This window comes from Medicago sativa, chromosome 1 (genome assembly GCF_051527215.1).
Source record: "Medicago sativa cultivar Bolivia chromosome 1, Bolivia_mono, whole genome shotgun sequence".
Taxonomy (NCBI): Eukaryota; Viridiplantae; Streptophyta; class Magnoliopsida; order Fabales; family Fabaceae; genus Medicago; species Medicago sativa.
The window spans coordinates 80,506,210-80,526,080 of NC_140749.1; the positions used below are offsets into that span (position 1 = coordinate 80,506,210).

The 19,871-nt window shown below is 34.3% G+C and overlaps 2 protein-coding genes and 1 long non-coding RNA gene across 3 annotated transcripts; all 3 read left to right on the forward strand.

Moving 5' to 3' along the window:
• Positions 1-524: 524 nt before the first annotated feature.
• On the forward strand, positions 525-3,814 carry LOC146957978 (uncharacterized). Its single transcript, XR_015024499.1, has 2 exons — positions 525-2,903; positions 3,031-3,814. It is a non-coding gene; the product is annotated as an uncharacterized LOC146957978 (long non-coding RNA).
• Positions 3,815-5,497: 1,683 nt separating this feature from the next.
• Positions 5,498-11,144, forward strand: LOC146957979 (serine carboxypeptidase-like). Its single transcript, XM_085739645.1, has 9 exons — positions 5,498-5,882; positions 6,721-6,889; positions 7,015-7,134; positions 7,607-7,750; positions 7,836-7,989; positions 8,612-8,700; positions 9,384-9,642; positions 9,760-9,893; positions 10,751-11,144. The coding sequence occupies exons 1-9, from the start codon at positions 5,566-5,568 to the stop codon at positions 10,877-10,879; spliced, it is 1,515 nt and encodes a 504-aa protein (XP_085595771.1). The 5' UTR covers positions 5,498-5,565; the 3' UTR covers positions 10,880-11,144.
• Positions 11,145-16,502: 5,358 nt separating this feature from the next.
• On the forward strand, positions 16,503-19,632 carry LOC146957980 (vacuolar acid trehalase). The gene is made up of 8 exons (XM_085739646.1): positions 16,503-16,721; positions 16,996-17,069; positions 17,331-17,372; positions 17,890-17,931; positions 18,422-18,505; positions 18,927-19,014; positions 19,203-19,300; positions 19,390-19,632. The coding sequence occupies exons 1-8, from the start codon at positions 16,568-16,570 to the stop codon at positions 19,405-19,407; spliced, it is 600 nt and encodes a 199-aa protein (XP_085595772.1). The 5' UTR covers positions 16,503-16,567; the 3' UTR covers positions 19,408-19,632.
• Positions 19,633-19,871: the final 239 nt, after the last annotated feature.

Genomic DNA, 19,871 nt, shown 5'->3' on the forward strand with positions numbered 1-19,871 from the left:
TTAACACAAAAACAGCGAAGTGTACTTTTGTATATTTTTTCTATTATACCCTCATTTTAATTCACTAATAATTTTCAATTTTTTTTCACACACTTTATCTTTCCAATAAATTTAATATGTAACAAACAGTTGTTAGTTACTACTCTCTTTCTCCAACAAATTCCTATTTTTTTGCGCGCTTTATTTTTCTCCCGTAACAAACAATTTTCAATTTTCTAAATATTATGCATATCTCTTTAATTATTTTAAGTCTGTATCAAAATTATTCCAACTTCATATTAATCAAAAGCTAAGAAAAAATTAACTTCCCTCATATTATTTATAAAATTTTAACTTTTCAAGGAACCATTATCATAGGTAACAAAATTTTGTTTAAATTTAAAGATAACAAGAAACAAATTTTATTTTTAAAACAAAACAAACAAACTATGTTTAAAAAAACAAAGTTTAATTTTTCAAATATATATTACTTAATTTTATTGAAAAATATAAATATAAAAGTAATTGACAAATGGTAGCTTTAAAAATTCTTCCATTACGAGTATATTCTAATTTTGATTAGAACAAGTCAATCAACAATCGAGAATGATGTTCGCCGCAGTCGTGAAAACAACATGGTATGCACTCAACTTCTTCTTCTTTGTCCGACCGGTGACCAATTATTTTCACAAATTCCGTCCTTTGCCCGTCTTACCGGAAGAGCTCATCATCGAGATCCTCCTCAGGCTTCCGGTAAGATCTCTTCTGCAGTTTAGGTCTGTATGCAAATCATGGAAAACCATTATTTCCGATCCCCAATTCGCACACAACCAATTTCGAATCGATCCAAACATACAATTTCTTTCTATTCTTCCATCAGGATCCACAAAACTAGTATCTTACTCTTTGAAGTCATTATTTGAAAACCAATCAACAACTAGTCCTCCTATTCAACCCGCTGTTAGTTTCAGCGGCATGATAAAGAATTATAGTTATATCCTAGGTTCATGCAATGGGTTGTTGTGTGTTTGTTTCATGATAGAGAGGCTTCATGAAACAAAGAACCTTGTGAAGGTTCATATGTCCCTGGTATTATTAAGAATATTGTATTCATTTAAGCATTCAATGTGCTATCATTGATAAGGTTTTGGAAGAGGTTCTGATGGTGCCATGAACCCCTGTCTAGTTAACTTGTTTGTTATGCTGTTGCTTATTACATCATTTTTGTTGTTGTTCCTTTTCTGCCAAATATGATTAGCAATTCTTGTTTATTCATAATTAAACTCAAGAATTTTGGCAATCAAAGAGAAAATGTAGGAGAAATTAGTTAGTTAAACCAAATTAAGGAGACCATAAAGAAGTTATTGATTGTCGTCATATTTGTAACTTAGTTATATTTTTACCAAGTAGATCCGCCAAATCATGTTATTGAAGTCTAATATACTTGGTTGTAATGTGAATATTGTCTTTAATTTGATAATTACCATCAAACTTTCCGCTTTTAATTCGTATGTTTGATCAAACATGTTCCTTTGTGGTTGTGCTTGTGTGTTAGAACCAAATGGTTCGTCATTTGTTCTCAAAGGCCATCTAGATACTCCGCCCATCGTTCAAACCCTCTTCCCTTTAATTCTAGCCAATGCTTCTGGATGTCACCTTATAGGTTGCCAAAGCTCACATTCTCTTACTTTTAGTTTACTCTATAATCTGAACCCTAATTATAATCACCTAAGTATCTCACCGCCTCCATCACTCTGCCGCTCTTGAAATCACATGAACCCTATCGCCTCAGTCGCCCATTTTCTCTTATTCAATTTGATCTTGCCCCTTGGTGTTCTTCAGTTTGGTTTCAGTATTTGGAGTTCAATTTGATCTCGTGTTATTTTACATTGGTTTTATCATTGATATTCGTATTTGTTTTAATTCTTGTTTTCAGAATGTCGGTGAGGGATTATTATTCTTTGCTTAATTGCTACAGAATATTAATTGTTATCTTCTTCCACTTATTAGTTTATCAACCTGCTGATTGGCTGTAACAGTAGTTTTGATAAAATTTGCGGCGTTTTTTTTATATTTATATTGATATTTGCACATATGTACTGCTTACCATGAAAAAGATGATGTGCACTCATCCTGATATGTACAATTTTTTTGGTGATATTAATTAGCAAAAATCTGATTAGGATGTTCCTTTATTTGTCTCAAAATTCAAATAATCTGATCCAGGTGGCAACCTCTTTTTATATCTATATTTTACTAGTTACTGGTTAATGTATATTTTACTATTGCATCTATATTCGTCTGAATGTGATATATGTTCTGCCAACTTTTAAATTCACTTGCTACGTTTGCTTTTTGTATTATCCAACTGACACTCTTTTGTCACTGCACTTATTACCTAATCATTGTGCTTGTGGTACAATCTTGCAGTTGCAACTGTTTCTCTTTTTTAGCATTTCTATTTTTTATATATGAATTAGAGCTGTATGTATTTTAAGTAGTGATAACCAGTTTGCAACATCTTCTAAAGGCTCATTATGTGTCTTGGATTAGGATGTTAAATTTTGGATCAATGGGTTTGTTGATATTATTACCTGAGGTGCCATATATTTGGGTTCATTTTGCTTGTTAGAGTCATCAAGGATGAGGTTATAGTCATTTTGTTTAATCTTAAGCAGCCAACTATATACATATATAGAGACTGTACTGGCTGCTAACCTCTTCAATGCCCCTTTCCAGCAAATTAGGAGAGGAATGTAGAAAGAAGATTGCAAGGTCACTGGGTGCATTTGGAAATCAGCATTCTTTGTGGCATTTTGAAATTCAACTTTTGCCAAGTTTGAAATGGTGTGAGCATTGGTAATGGTGAATGAAGATTGCAAGGTCATAATCAACTCTCTACCAATAGATTCTAGTCTATGAAGGTATTCAATTATTTCAACCATTGCCATACTAATTATATTTTGATCACCAATCAATCAAGGTTCCTAATTTGATTAATAGTTAATATAATTATTATAAAAGTTAACCGAGGTTATCCTGTTCTGCTAGATTGACACATTCTAGAGGCGAGAATGAATCATGTGATTGTCTATGTTTATAGAATTGGAGAATTTCCTTACTCGTTTCATCAAACGTGGACTGCTAACTTCAAGCTATATATCTCTTTGGTAATGCTTTTCCGCGCCATTGAGCTAGCTACAATTGCCTCTTTCATGATAGTTATCACAGTACTTTGCATTTGCAATGCACCAGTTGCAAAGTTACAACACAAGTTTCAAAGCAAACTTATGGTAGCACAAGATGAGAGATTTAAGGCTACTTTTGAAGCTCGTGTATGTGAAGGTGCTGAAGTTATATGAATGGGAAACGAGCTTTAAAAATTCTATAATATGACTTAGCATGTGTTAGGCCACCAATTAAGTACGTGTATAAGAGGAAGGCTAAAAGAGGAAATGTGACAGAAGATGCTCAAGTGATAGTTGGACAGCTGGAAGGGAAAGGAGAAAACTGTGCGCATGGGGCAAGGATAACAGAGTGGACAGGTGGCAAGCAGGGATTGGAGGGTGATGATTGGAGTGCATGGAGAATCCCATAATTAGAGGGAAGGATGGGAAGGAAAAGTTTTGGAGTAATTAGGAAATGAGGACTGAGTGTGAATTGTTTTCACACCGGTAGGGTGCTCTTATGGTGAGAGTCACATTTATCTTTCCATTTCTGCTAAGGAGATTATTCTCCAACCATTGTAAATATTGCTTACATTCCATAATCACTATACTACTATTAAATGGGTCCTACCATTAAATGAGTTCCGATATCATTAATTACTTTTTAATTTTTGTGTGTGTTTTTATCTCTCTAAATGGTAGAAATGGAGAGAATGATATATGGAGACTATCTGGTTTTTCACCTCGTAAAAAATGAACTCTAACCGGCACATCTGGTTTTTCTCCTTAAAGAATTTGGATTAAATTTCTACAAACATTGATTGTTCCATTTCATTTTCATGTCAATTATTCACAAGGAATTCAGATACTTCCCTTACAATTCGAATCAAATCACATTTAACTGCTTGTTCAAAAAAAAAAATCACCTTTAACTGAGGTAGTGATTGAAACTTGAAACAACCTATCTTGAAAATAATACGATCTATTCTAATCTATAATCCCTCAAAAAAAAAAAAATACTATTTTAATCTATAAAGCATCGACAAATACAGAATTCAATACCTACACTTATACTCCCATACCGGTAATAATTTGAGAAAATAATTTTATGTAATACAAGTGTCGGTGTCGTGTCGGTAACACTGATGACTGACGACTGATAAGCTAGTTGAAGTGTTTGGTAAAATCAGCGGTTTAACTAGCTTATAAACGTAAAATGACATAAAAGGGTATTTTTAATTCATTATAAAATTTGTATCAAATATCAATTGATATTTAAAATTTCATAGTTTAAATTTAATATGTCTTTCATATGTTATTTTCAAATTCATAAATTGGCTAATGTTTTATTTAAAATTGATTTTATTTCAATTTTTAGACTTTATAAAAAAATTAAACAAAACCTTTTAAAAAAATTAATTGTTACCCTCTAAAACAAAATTAAACGTATTGACCCAAAATAAAACAAAATTTTGTTTTTAGACTTAAAAACAAAATTAAACATAACGTAATATTTATTTAGGTAAACATAAGCATATATTTTGTAAAAAAAATAAAAGCGTGAGCATATATTTAGTTAAAGTAAAATCTGGGATTAAAAGTAACATGTTTTTCTTAAACGTGGTTATTTATTACAAAGGGTAAATATGGAATTTTGTTAAAGTGATAAGGGTAAAAATGAGACAAAAAATGATAAGATATAAACTATAAGCTCAAACGCTATTTGGAATAGAGTCTGAAAAATAACTTATAAGCTCGTGAAATAAGCTATAAGCTCGTTATAAAAAACCGTTACTAAACAGAGTTTTTTTTGTCAGACGAGCTTATAAGCTATCTGCTATAAGTTGTAAACTCGTTTTTTGACCTTGTCAAACAGAGCCTATATTTACCAAACTCCAAACACTTTAATGTCCGGAAAATTTTTTGCCATACAATCTATAAAAGAAGGTATTCTCTGAATATAGTAGGTCTACAGGAAATTCTGAGTTTTAAAAGAGTGATTTTTTGTTTATAGAATAAGTGAAAATAAGATGTTGACAACAAAAATGGCCAAATACATGGGATTTTAAAATCTATAATTATATAGTGCCTATGACATTGGCCAACCAACCACAGTGTGTCACCCTTTATTTAAAAAGAGGAATGATATTTAAAAAGAAGAAAAAATTCTTGTTAAAGAGAAAATAAAGGCAAAATTACTATTAAACCCCTGGACTCACTCAAGAGAGATGATGTATGAGTGAGTCTTGAGTCTGACAGAAGTAGAGTAACTAACCGTTCTTGCTTCTCCTTGTTATGACACGTGTCGTGAAAAATTGGATCTTAAGAAAACAACAAACACCATCGTAACCACCTTTTCCCCCACTCTCTCTTTCTCTGCATTTTCATTTTTTTCATTTGCACGCAAAGCAACATCACGATGAAGACGACGACGTTGTGGTTCTCTCTTGCGGTTGTGCTTTTCCTGTGGTCCCCACGGTCATCCTCCGCCGCTACGATCAACGATGAGATTGCGAAGAATCTAATTAGAAACCTCAACCTCTTCCCTCCTCACGATATCAACATCCTCGACACCAAACCCAATGTGGAGGAGAATCAGAACAGCAACAACAAGATCATCGTTGAGAAGCCGCTTAGGTTTCCGAATTTCTCCGGCAAAGACGAAGATGGAGTTTCCATTGATGACTTGGCTCATCGTGCTGGATATTATCCCATTCAACACTCTCATGCTGCTAAGTAATTCATATTCCATTTTTTCTCTCTTTCTCATTTTCAATTTTATTATTATTATTACTATTATTATTTTAATTCTTTTTTGCAACTGTTTTTGTTTTGTTTATTTAATTAGTAATTGCTTCGTTGAATTTAATTGTTTATTTTCTATGCGTCGTTTTCTGGAATAGGAATGTTGGAGAACAAAGAGAATTTGTGTATATAATAATATATTTTTGGATTTTATTCAATGTAAAGATGTTTTATAAAATGTTTTGAGTATTTATTTACACCTTGAAATTAAATAGACTCTTTCTTTGAATTATATTGAGCAACTTGATCATTCGGCTGGCTCAGTGGCGGAGCCAGGATTATTACAAAGTATGGGCAAAAAAAAATTTGCAACACATTTATAGGTGTTTACATAAGAAATTGCAAGCAAATAATCAAAAAATCTAAAAAAATTGCTCAATTTATAGGGGTTTATATAAGAAATTCAGAGGAATTTACATAAGAAATAACAAAAAAATTGGGCCGGAGCCCGGGAGCGTGCCCGGGGTCGCCGGGCGGTGAAACCGCCACTGGGCTGGCTTGTATCTAATTTACGGTCAAATTAGTTACATTATTATCGCAAATGTAAGAGGTGTAAATGCCCAACCCCTACAATTTCAAGCGGTGAATTGGTAGTTTACTTAAGATGTTTTACAGTTTCAACTTTCAATCAATCATAGTTGTTAGATCATTATAAACATTTAGCTTTATTCATAATTTCTTTCAAAACCGTTCATTTGATTGGTTGTGATTTGCTGAGAGTGTATACAAATTAAACATTCATTACTATGGTTTGGTTGTTTATGTGCAGGATGTTCTACTTTTTCTTTGAATCCCGGAAAAACAAGAAGGATCCTGTTGTGATATGGTTGACAGGTGGACCTGGCTGTAGCAGTGAATTGGCTGTGTTTTATGAAAATGGCCCTTTCAAAATTGCTAACAATTTGTCCCTTGTATGGAATGAATTTGGTTGGGACAAGGTAATTATATTGTTATATTTGTTTGATGTCTTGTGTTGTGTCATTCAATTAACTGTTTTTCCTATGGTCTTGGTTTCTTGTGATCAGTATTTATGGACATAACTAATTGGTTGGTAACCTTGTAGGTATCTAACCTACTATATGTTGACCAACCAACTGGAACTGGATTCAGTTACACTACTGATCAGCGTGATATTCGTCATGATGAAGACGGTGTCAGCAATGACCTCTATGACTTTTTACAGGTACTTGTATTTTCTCCAAGTGTTATGTTAGCTATACAAAACATCGGTGCATTGGCCCTTTTTTATTAGCATAAACGCTTAACATATTAGTGCTTATGTATAGGTTATTTTTATAACAAAAAATAAAATAAAGTCAAGCAATTTTCATATAAGTCGAAAACAACTTTTGGACATGTTATAAGTTGTTTTCATAAGTTATCTCAAACAGTCGCACAAGTGCTTATTTTTAGTAGATGAGGTCAAACAAGTAATCCAAACAGAAATTTAATATGATATACTTGAATTATATTTATTGTTTTGCAAACAGGAGTTTGTATTTACAAACTTGTTTTCCTTTCCTTACATTTCTTGGTCGCTGTTCTTTGAAATGCAAAACATATTATTTCTTAGTTATCGTTATATTGGATAAGAGCACCTTGCTGAGCTTCACATGTGATATCTTGAGATAACATGTTTTTTCTTTTCCCTACAGGCCTTCTTTGGTGAACATCCCGAGTATGCTTCAAATGACTTTTTTATCACGGGTGAATCATATGCCGGTCATTATATTCCGGCTTTTGCTGCTCGTGTGCACAAGGGAAACAAAGCTAAAGAAGGAATTCATATAAACTTGAAGGTTTGTTACATTCTCAACTATTCTATTTGAGATACATATTGAAGGGTATGAAACCTTGTTTATCTTATTTGAAATGGTTGAACAGGGATTTGCCATTGGTAATGGGCTCACTGATCCTGCAATTCAGTATAAAGCTTACGCAGATTATGCACTAGACATGGGTGTAATTAAACAGGCTGACTATGACCGCATCAACAAAGTGATGGTTCCAGCCTGTGAATTGGCAATCAAACTATGTGGTAATTTACACGTGATGTTGTTTCTTTATCCTTTCAATCAATGTAACGTTTCTTCTCATATTTGTATGCTGGAAACTAAGGTTCTTATTGAAATGAACAAACTCATGCATTGGAGTATTTCTTTCTTTCTTTGAAATGAATGTATGTTGAGTTCGGCCTCCTTGCTCAGTTCCAAATATCCAATTTTAAATTTGAATCTGAACATAGGTTTTTATAATGGATCAATCATAAGGTTCAATTCATGCTTAGGCTTGCTATTTTTTTTAAGTAATTTAAAACTTACTACAGTTATTTTATTTAAACTGCATATATGACCTATATATAATTTAACGTGTCTTATCATATAAATACATATTTATCTTAATATTAAATGCATATTGCTATTCTTATATTGTAATCTATTTGACATTATATGAATTTCTTACAAAATTTTACTTGCACCGTATTATAGTTAAATGAACTAGTTTACTATTTCCAGTCATCATGGCACCTTATAGTAATTTTTACTATCCTGATTATTCATGTAATTGAAACATCGAAGGACTAGAAGTCTCTGTTTCACTCTCATAGTAAACTAACTAGCTTTTGTTATGTTTCTTAATACTTGTTTTAATCCTTTCAGGCACAGATGGAAAAATCGCATGCACAGCTTCATATTTTGTTTGTAATACTATATTCAATTCCATCATGTCACATGCTGGTGATATCAATGTGAGTAACTCAGTTACTTCATTTTCTGCGTGGTTTACATGTCGTAGTACTCTATTTTGTTAAGTTTACAGTGTGCCTATGAACCTAATAATTAAGCGTAAGTTGATAGTTGCAAGCCATCAATAGCTAATAATTAATTATATGACACAAGCTGAAGCATGATCCAAATTACAGGCTTATTTGCAGACTTCATAGAAATTCTGATACTGTGTTAAAGAATCACTCTTCCTAAAAAGCTTTTTGCTGTTAAGTGAGAAGTGAAGAAGATTTTAACTGTCTTGAACAAATTGTTGTTGTCTGTCACTTTTTGCTTTGCTTCCCAAAATAATTTCTTTTGGAAAAAATAGTCCCCCACACACCATATTATGTTGTAGTAACAGGTTTATCAGGTTATGTTTAACATGGTTAAACATGTGAAACATTGTCACTTGTCAAAAAAAAAAAAATGTGAAACATTGTCCCGCAATATAAATTGTCTTCCTTTGACACTTTCTTAGTGGGGGATATTTTAATTTTAAATGATAATTGTTTTTAGCAAATGTCAAAAAAGCTTTTTATATTGCTGCTTAATATTTAAACTATTAGGCATTTGTCTGGACATTTATGGAGAATGTGAAGTCTTGAAAGAACATGGATGTTCCATATTTAAAATTTTGACCAGCAATTATTAACTTGTGGTGCAGTACTACGACATCCGAAAGAAGTGTGAAGGGAATCTTTGCTATGATTTTTCAAACATGGAGAAGTTCCTAAACCAAGGATCTGTTCGGAAGGCACTAGGGGTTGGTGATATTGATTTTGTATCGTGTAGTTCTACAGTTTATCAGGCTATGCTAGTGGATTGGATGAGGAATCTTGAAGTCGGTATTCCTGCCCTGCTTGAGGATGGAATCAGTTTGCTTGTTTATGCTGGGGAATATGATCTCATCTGCAACTGGCTTGGTATGTATTTATGCTTGGCCAGATTTTAGATCTGTTTTGAACTATAACATTTCATACTTGGACCTTTAAGGGGTATTGATGATTTTTTTTCCCCGGTAATATGAATTCAACGAATAGGTAATTCGAGATGGGTTCATGCCATGGAATGGTCCGGCCAGAAAGAATTTGCAGCCTCACCCGAAGTTCCTTTCACAGTTGATGACTCGGAAGCTGGAGTATTGAAGAATTATGGACCTCTTAGTTTTCTAAAGGTATCATTCTGTGTATAACTCTTCCTTTTCTTTTGGTGCTAAAAGATGGCAAAGCTCAATCAAAAACATTATATAACTCTAATCTCGAATGAACACACCCCATACATAGGTACATTACATATGTATGACTGTCTTCCAAAATCAAATAGAAAGTTGTCATTGTTGTGTAAGCTATCCATCAATATTATAAGAAATGTGTCTCTTGAGGTAAGGAGTTTTTGTGTTATTTGGTGAGATTGCTGTTGCTGTGCTGTGAGGGCAGTAAGGGTGCGAAAATCCTGCTGGTGTGCGGCTGGTTTTTTGTTTTTTCAAGAGGAGTTCCTTTGCATCAGTACTGGAAGGTATAGAGGTGGAGTTTTTAGTGTGACTGGCTCGGCTGGTATGCTGTTAGCGTGTCTGCTAGCTGTTAGCAGCAGTGCAGTTTTTGTCTTTTTTCCCTCTTGTTTTCGGTTTGGAGTTACATATCCGGATGTTGCCGGGTTGCTACACGTATGTATATTTTGGCCTCATTATTATCTAGGAGGGCCAGTTTGAATAAACATTTCATCAAGTACTTGTGGAGAATTAAATATCGAAATAACCTTGTAATACAAATAATGGCATCTCAAATATAAGTTAAAATTAGTTTCTGCTTCTTAATTTTTCAGAAACTCTTGTTTAACTTTTTTATAGCCACATGTGTTTATAAAAACGACTCCATTTAGTGGGATAAGACTTGGTTGTTGTTGCCGCACATGTGATTATAAGAACTGTCTTTTAGATGTAATCTAGACCGTGTCTATAATTCATTTACCACCAAATTTCCGCATAGATTGGTAAATCCTGACTCAGTTTGGTATTTGTGTAACAAAAAACAGGTTCGTGATGCGGGTCATATGGTTCCAATGGACCAGCCCAAAGCTTCCTTACAAATGCTGAAGAAGTGGACTCGTGGAACCCTTTCCAAATCTGGAGCTGATGAGGAAATATTGGTTGCAGAGATGTAATCTCTTCTTGCAATTAGTCTAACAACAATTTGATGAAATGAAAAGAGAACTCCAACTAGTGAATTCATACCATCTTAAGTGACAGAATCAAGGCAATGCAAGAAAAGAATGATTCATATATAATGTTATGTCTATATATGGTGTTTTGGTAAAATCTGATGTGTAGAGGTTGCTTACTCCCCAAACTACAATCTAATGTTTAAACATAATGCAAACAATACAAGGAGTTGACGTATTTCTTTAATAAACAATATATTGTTTAAAAGTTAATAGTCTTTATAGTATTATTTGGGTTGGGTCCGGTGAAGGAACTACACTTCAACAATGTGACGAACCAATGTTCAAATTTTGGTTGGAAGAGGTATTCATGTTTAGCGTCCAACGTCTCGATAGAATTACCTCTAGTTGAAAAAACTTATTCAAAAAAATAATTGTAAAGCACCGAATGTTTCACCAAAAAAAATGTTATAATTTCAGTATAAGTTTTAGTTTGTGTGTTTATCTATATTTTTTAACAAAAAAGCAGATAAAAAAAGTTAACTAATGATTTATTTTCTTTTATAACTTAAAAGATTTAATTTGTATGTGCAATAAGTTTAATGTTTTATTAGACATAGATTCACTCACATTTTATTATATAAATATTTTAGAAACAACATAACAATGATATTATTATATTATTGTGATTCGATTGAACACATGCGTATATTAATCACAATTTACTAGTAGACAATTTACTTTTTAGATATATTTTATAGAATTTTAAGAAATACATGGTAATATATATTTACACGTTTACTTACAAGTTACAACTTTGTTAGAAAATTGCTGTTCACACATTAGAGAAGGCTGGGACACACATGTAAAATACGTTTTTGCCCCCTCGGCAGTTAACTGCCGAGGAATTTGAATTCCGGCTGCAGTTAACTGCCGAGGAATTCATCGGTAGTTAACTGCCGAGGAAAGCATTTATGCAGACAGCAGGTTCTGCATTAATGCTAAGCATTTCCAAGCCATTTTTCGGCCAGTTTTTACCTGTAATTTTACCAGAGCATTTCCATATGCAATTCAAATTATACAACAATGAAACTCGGTCATAAACAAGAAAAATACAATATCTTTTACATATGTCCATAATTAAATCAAACCGACATTTGGTTCAAACCACACAAAAGTTTGAAATTCATCAAAACGGAACATAGTGTCCATAATCAAACAACACATTACAAGTCATTACACATCATTAAATTAAATCCCTACTTACATTCATTACAATTGCATATGGAACGAACATATATATATAATACATTATTTTCCACCATATTCCTAAACATAAATCCGACGTCGCTATCGTCTTTAATAAGCCAAGGCATATAGCTTGCCGTTTTCCATGCGAATTCATCTCTATCTTCTCCTAGGTCTATCATTGGCATTAGAGCAGACAAGTGACGTGTATATTGATTTTCACCAAGATGCTCAAAATAAGTGTTAAGTTGTGTCTTCAAATCATCAATAGAGTTCGTCGGTGTTATCATAACCTTAACCGTCTTTTTAAACGCGCAATACCTATCACGACCTTCAATTCTTGCAACCTCTGACATGTTTCACTTGACAAAAGCTTTAACAAAATAATCATAGATTAGAACAAAATTAAATGGAATGTAATAACGAATAAATCAAATGCGTAAACATTAATAAGCTATAAATAAGTATTGCACTAGTTTCAAGTCAATAAAAGTCATATTATCATATATATCAATATCATTTACATAATGTTACTTATATATTGGCCACAAAAAATTGGCATTACAATTTTGACCCCAAAATATACGTCGGTGTAATTTCTACCAAAAAAAAGGACCAACACCGACAAAAAAATCCCTAGTTAATTGCCAAGTGATTGGAGAAGATCAAGTGACATAAAATCTTCCTCATCTTCCGCAATAACTTCAAATTGTTGCTTTGGTTTTTCGGGAGTGTCCAACAAAATAGGCGCCGCTTTGTTTGATTCCTTTTGTGGTTTTGGCGGTTTGTTTCCACTTTCAATAGCCATGAGCTTTCGGAACAACTCATGTTGATCCAAATACTCATCTTCCCAAGTCACTGCATCTTGTTTCTTGTGATTGTGCCACTCCGTAGATGATGGAGGTAGTGGACAACCATTCCTCAAGTAAATAAGCACAAAGTGATTAGGAATTACCCCAAGGCACATGATGGGAGTTTTTTGCTTACCCGGCGGTGGTGGCCCTCTTAGTGGAAAAAAAGATTCCGAGTTACCAAGTTCAAGATTTGTCAACACAACCACACACCTTTTGTAATAATTGGCAACAATGTGCCCCATGTCCGGAAAAGTCAACCACTTATCAACAAGATGTGCACAACATTTTGTATTTGCGGGAGGATGTAAGCCATTTAAAATGTAGTTATAACGATCCTCACCCGCAAATACTTCAACATAATCATCTCTATGATCTTTTAATTCTTGAATAAGATGTGTACGAATCATGAGATGATTTTGTTCGGTTAAGCCCATGAACTCGGCTATAGCCCGGAATCCACAATGTCCATCGCCAATAACATCCACCACTTTTTCAATAAATGGAAGCATGAAGCGTGGCATATAATCAATAGGCCTCATAACCGGGATAGCCTTAGGCTTTGGATACCGAGAAGGTGGTGGAAGTGGGGAAATTGGTGCTTTACCAAGACGAGCACCTTTTTTCCTTTTATATGATGATGTTGTTGGTGATGGTGACGGTTGACTATCCGGATTTTGGGAATCAACAACCTCCCAAGAAGAAGGGATCCGGCTAGTGGATGTAATTCTTCCTTTAGACCTCGCAATGTCCACTTTTTTCTTGGCTCCCTTGGTTGTTGCTTTTTGTGGTGGTGGAGACATCATGGTGGTTTCAGGAAATGCCAATTGCCGCAAAGCCTCCTTGACTTCAAGCTTCATTTGGAAAGGGAGTTTCTTGAGACGTTCTACAATACCCTTCAACTCATCATCCACCGAAAAACCAAGTTCATTACTTTCTTCTCCCATGCGTAACCTTTGCCAATGGTGGTGTATCTCATCCAATAAAATTGGCTTTTCTTCAAGGAGTTTAGTTGCAATTTCGCATGCACATGGTAAGCCGTAAGATGTCCTTTGAACACAACCACAAATTTCCTTGTTCATGCACAACGTTTCCCTACAACGTGACTCTTCCATAGCAATGTTGTCCAAAGCATATCTAGACACATGACCACCTAAGCCGGAGTACAAAGTGACATCTTTGAATCTATGTTCCAACACGGTAACGCTCTGACCAAAGGCTGTTTGTATCGCAGTGTGTTGAAGCAACAACATGTTATGTATTTTCTCCCAACAAGTACCCAAATCACCCACACTATTGTCCAAATATTTCTTCACCAAAGCATGAGCCGATTCTACCCTATTGGTGGATCTACAACCAAGATGCAACACACGGTCTGTCCATATCCTCACTATTTTCTCCTTCACTTCATTCAAGGTGGTCATGGCATAGGCTAGGAAAGGTGGGAAATCACTACAAGCATCTTGGAACTCCACTAATGCATTTGCATATAACTCTTGAGTGGACGATTCAACCATATCTTTCCATGCCCTCATGATCTTCTTGACAACATCGCGATTACTCACCTCTTTCCCATCCTTTTTTCCCATCGGATATTTACAATCTAAGACGCACCTTTGTTTAACATTTGCTTGCACATGAAAGTAACAATTCATACCATAACTTTCCGGGAAAACAATTCCAACCGCTTTCATCAAAGACTCATCTCTGTCGGTAACAATCACCTTAGGCATATTCATCTTTGAAGTAAGAAGTTTACGCAACATTTTTAAAACCCAAACAAAGTTTTCCTCTTTCTCATGCATCAAGAATCCAAACCCAACCGAATATGTCAAATCGGTCGAAGTTACCCCAACTACCTCAAACATTGGCATCTTATACAAGTTGGTTTTGTAGGTGGAGTCCATAACCAAAACCGTTGGAAAATTGTTAAACAACTTAACGGATGTTGGATGAGCCCAAAAGATATCTTCGATTGTATTACTTTCACCATGTGTTCTTGAGTAATAAGTATAGTTGTGCTCCTCCAACTTCGAGATTAGATATTGCAACGGCTTCTTGTCACCTCTATTTGCCTTCCATATTTTTTGACGTTCATTGTACACTTGCTTCACATTTGTCATGCAATGTGGTCTTTTGTTCTTCAAGTGTATCAAAATATTTCTTGGAAGCATCTTGCTCTTGGTCAAGTCATGTACAATCTTCTTGTCATCCTCCTTTAATCTACCGGCAAGAATGTGTCCTTCTAAAGCCGGCTCCATCGCATGGTTGTGAACTCCATCAAGAATGTACAATCCCCATTCCTTTGTTTGCGTACTTTGATATCCACTAATCATGAACAAGCACCCGCATTTTCTTGAGCCCGTTGTCGCATGCTTTGGTTTTTTTTTAGGCACTTTGTGAGCTCCACTCCTTTCACACACTAGGCGCAATATTGGATGGATCAAGCTTGATCTTTGTGTAACAATTGTAAATCCCGCCTTATTTGCTTGACACCGTACCCACCCAAGCAATTCTTCTCTATCTTGAAACTTAATGTCGTCAGAAAAAAACCTAGCCGTGTCCACTTCGTGGGCTTGAAGTGGGACGACACCGGGGCTAACATATTTAGAAGCTTCAACATGGACGGAAGCTCCATCAATGTTTGGTTTGACTTCAACCTTAGACGGTTTGACATCTCCGGAAATTTGGACAAAATTACGTTTTGTCTCTCCCGAAACATCTTCCGCGTTCTCGGTCATTACTATAATTAAACAACACAAAAATATAAATTAACAACTTACTAATGCATAAACATCAATGCCATAATGAACTAAAACAAAAAAAACAAAAAAAACAAAGAAAAAACATTTTGGAAAAAATGGCAGTAGCTGCCATTTTTTCGTTCCAAAATTTTTTCCCAAGTGTTCCTCGGTAGTTAACTACCGAGGTTTTCCTCGGCAGTAAGGTATCGAGGTTTTCCTCGGCAGTAAACTACCGAGATTCCCCATGCCAGTGTTACGTGACTGACGTTGTAAACCAACCATGACAGTGTAACATATCCAAAAAATAAACCGAATAAAATGCACAATACCTGTTTTTTTACGTCAAAAGTGTGTTGAATCATCCTATGCTTGATGCTTGAATCATTTTGGATCAAGATTTGATGAAAAATAATTTAGGATTTTGGGTTGGATTGGAGTTGTATGGAAGGTGATGAGAAAATAGTGTGTAGGGGGAGCAGGTGACTGTTTCATCTGATGAAACAGCTTTCCTCGGCAGTTAACTACCGAGGAATTCCTCGGCAGTTAACTGCAGCCGGATTTCAAATTCCTCGGCAGTTAACTGCCGAGGGGGTAAAAGGGTATTTTACATGTGTGTCCCAGCCATATGGAATGTGTGAACGGCAATTTTCACTTTGTTATACCATGATATGGTAAACATATTTTTTGACTGGTTAATATGGCAGAGATTAAACATTGTTATTAGATCATAATAAATGGATATATGGATAGATATAAAACACAGTAATGTATTTATGAGCGTGCACGTGTAACATGAGTAGAAGAAGCAAACGGATAAAAGAACTTAGGAAAGTTGCAGAGGAAGCAAAATGATGTCATTTGGCCTTGGAATCTGGTTGAGATGTCACGCCCGAATGCCTCCTTCATGTTCCATGTTTTCCCATGTTTCAATGTCTTCTCCTTCTTCTTGTTCCATTTTCAACTCTAATAAGTACAACTGGACTCCAAGAGCATCCTCTGAAGGTTTGTCTTATTTGAGTGTATCTATCTATCATATGGAAACATGGTATAACATATGTTCATAAGTTGTTTTCAGCTTATTTCCATGAGTTGGATAACTTATGAAAATAATTTGATTTTATACATAAGAACTTGCATGATGTGTACTTAATGTTATAAACACTTGATTAAACTATTTATCCAAACATGGATGGTCTTGTTGCTTTAGTTTATACTCTCATTCCTTGAAAGTTGGTGCTCAAATTTATTTAAAAATGTTATTTTGCTTATCATGCAGGACTTCCTAATGAGTTAGTTGAAGATTCAAAATTTGTTCCTATAAATGTTGAGGATCCTAGATATGGTCCACCTGTAAGTCATGGTTAGTTTTTACTCATTTGAAATATGATGTTTATCTGTCATGAGCAAATATTTTCAACATAAACACTTCTGCACAAAACTCATATGGGGGATGCTTTGTCCTCACTTTATATGCATTTACCTTTGAGAGTCCAATTTGAGTTACTTTTTTGCGAAAGAATGTTCAATCAATCTAACTTAGGACCAAAACTTAGAACGGTTGTCGAACTCATTCAAACGTAGTTAACTGCAGAGGTTTCTTTTATTTTGCAGGCCTTGTTGTTGTTGGGATTTGAAGCAGATGAACATTTTAAGGTTACATTACCATCATCCATGCAATAGGATATGATAATCTTTATAAAGAAATGTTGTGGTAGATTCATATGCTTTGTTAGTGTTGATAGATTTTACCTTAATCAAATCATTTAGAAATGCCTTCAGCTGTGCCTTTTCCTCGATCTCTCTTTTGTATCCCGTTGAATTAAGTGTGTGTCCATTCTGATCAACGTACATGAATTTCTAAGCCAATCATTGCTCTGATTAATTGTCTATGCTTTCAAGATGACCCAAAATTATTGATAGAGCAACTCTTGTTGAAATTTTTTACACTATAAGGAAATTTCTGCAAGTAAAATGTTACAATTACAGCATGAAGGCTGCTTTATAATAGTATTATTGTTTGCTTATAGTAAATTACAAAATGGATATAGGCAGAAGCTTACAATGATTATCTAGTGACATCTTTCTCTACATATATTAGCATTCAATTATCTAGCCACTGTATTATTTTCCAAATGTGTCATTCAATCGTAGTTTATCTGAGCTTGTGCAGATTCAACAGTTTTTGAAAGAGTTAGAGGGTGAGTTCCTGAAGGTAACAAACATCTTATTTAATTCCTTTCATGTTCGTATTTTATCTGCATACCAAGATCAATGAGTAAAATCCTATTCATAGCTGGGAGAGAGGGAGATTAATTATTTGATTATTATTTCCAACAGTCTGAATAAACAAAAAAAATTCCACTTTAATGGCAAAAGATTGTTCCGATGCATAACAACTACGTCTTTCAATCTATGATGACTTCTTTGACCTAAATAATGCAATAAGCTACATTTAGTTCTCTACAGACAATTGCTTTGAGATTATACGCTTCTTAAAAAATGATCAAGAATTTTGATAGACTAAATCAGAAATAGCACAATCAAATGTAGTCACCGCATTTAAAAAAACAACGAAAATGAATGAGTATTTATATTTTCCCCAATCTGTGACCAAAATTTGAAGGTATAATAGTCTTATACATCCAAAATAAATTGATGAAAAAAAAAGAAGAGAAAGCCTAACATATTGCATTGCATTGTAGGTCATCTATTGTACCAAGGACATGCTTACGCGTTCGCTTTGGGATGTAATGCATACAACACAAGAGAGTTTAGAAGAGGTCAAGGTAGAACTCCCTCTCCATCTGTTCATGAATTTGTAGGTTTGTACTAACAAATATATTAATTGGTAGAAATGAATTTGTGATGAGAATAAGCTTCTCCCTTGTGATTTTTGACAGCAGTTTCTTAAGAATTCATCATTTATTTGCATGAATTGTTAAGCAGGTGGTCATGATTAATTGATTATAGGTTTTCTTATATCAAATTTATGGAGAATTGTCATATGTCTAGAGTGATTATGAAATCTAATTTTCTAAGCATACCAATCAAGAACTTTGTAGCAATGAATAAATGATATTAGATAATAAATGTTTCTAATGTTCCAAGGCCTTTTTAGCGGGTCACAATGCTTCTCTTTTCTGAAGTAGTAATATGCATGAATGAATTTTTAAGTACGTGTTCAGCATTTTGTGCCTTGCATTGCAGATAGACAAGTCACTTCCACGAATATGTTTCTTATCTGGTTTAAGCGGAGAGGAGATGATGATGTTCGTTGATGCTTTCCCTGAAACTGGTAACCAAAATCTGTTCAGTGCTGAATTGTTTCACACGTTGATTTTATCAATCATGCCCTTTTGGTTTGTTAACATTGAAATCATAATTAAATATTTCTGAGTTTGCCACATTTTCTATGCATGAATGATAGATCTGCTGGTTTAGTGTTCACATGTAATTACTGCAATGTGAATTTTTTTTATGCAGGACTAAAACCAGCTGCGTTTGCGGCTCTTGTTCCCAACAGTGCTAACAAACCACTATATGAGTTGATAGAAGAAATCACGGGAGATCATGAGATGTTGGTAGGTCTTTATTTTCTAGTGTCAATGTTTATCACTATCTTTGGACTTTGAGCTTATAGTTATGTGAAATCATCTTTTATCGCGTGCAGACTGGAGAGCAGTTGTGATAAAATTCCCAGTGAATTCTACGAGCTCACTCGCGGAGCATATGCATACGCATTATCGATATGAATGTACTTAGATTTGAAGCATATAAAAAACTAATTGCAACTATTATGTAAGTTAGCAATTGATCATTTATGAGCATATGCCTACTGGACCTGGAAAGTATGGAAGATTGGATGAGTCTTTTGTTATTCGAAATTTTCAGAAAAATTGATGTTCTACATAAATCTGGGTATTTATTTTATTTTAGGCTTAATTGCAGTTTTGGCCCCCTATGTTTCAAGAAGTTGCGATTTTGGCCCTCTAACTAAATAAACTACAAAAACGCCCCCTAAGTATTGACTTTTTTGCAGTTTTGGCCCCCAGGTCAATTTTGACATAGTCAATGCACACATGGACGCCACATGTGTATTTTTTTATTTTTTAAATATTTTTTAATTAAAAAATAAAAAATAAAAAAATTATA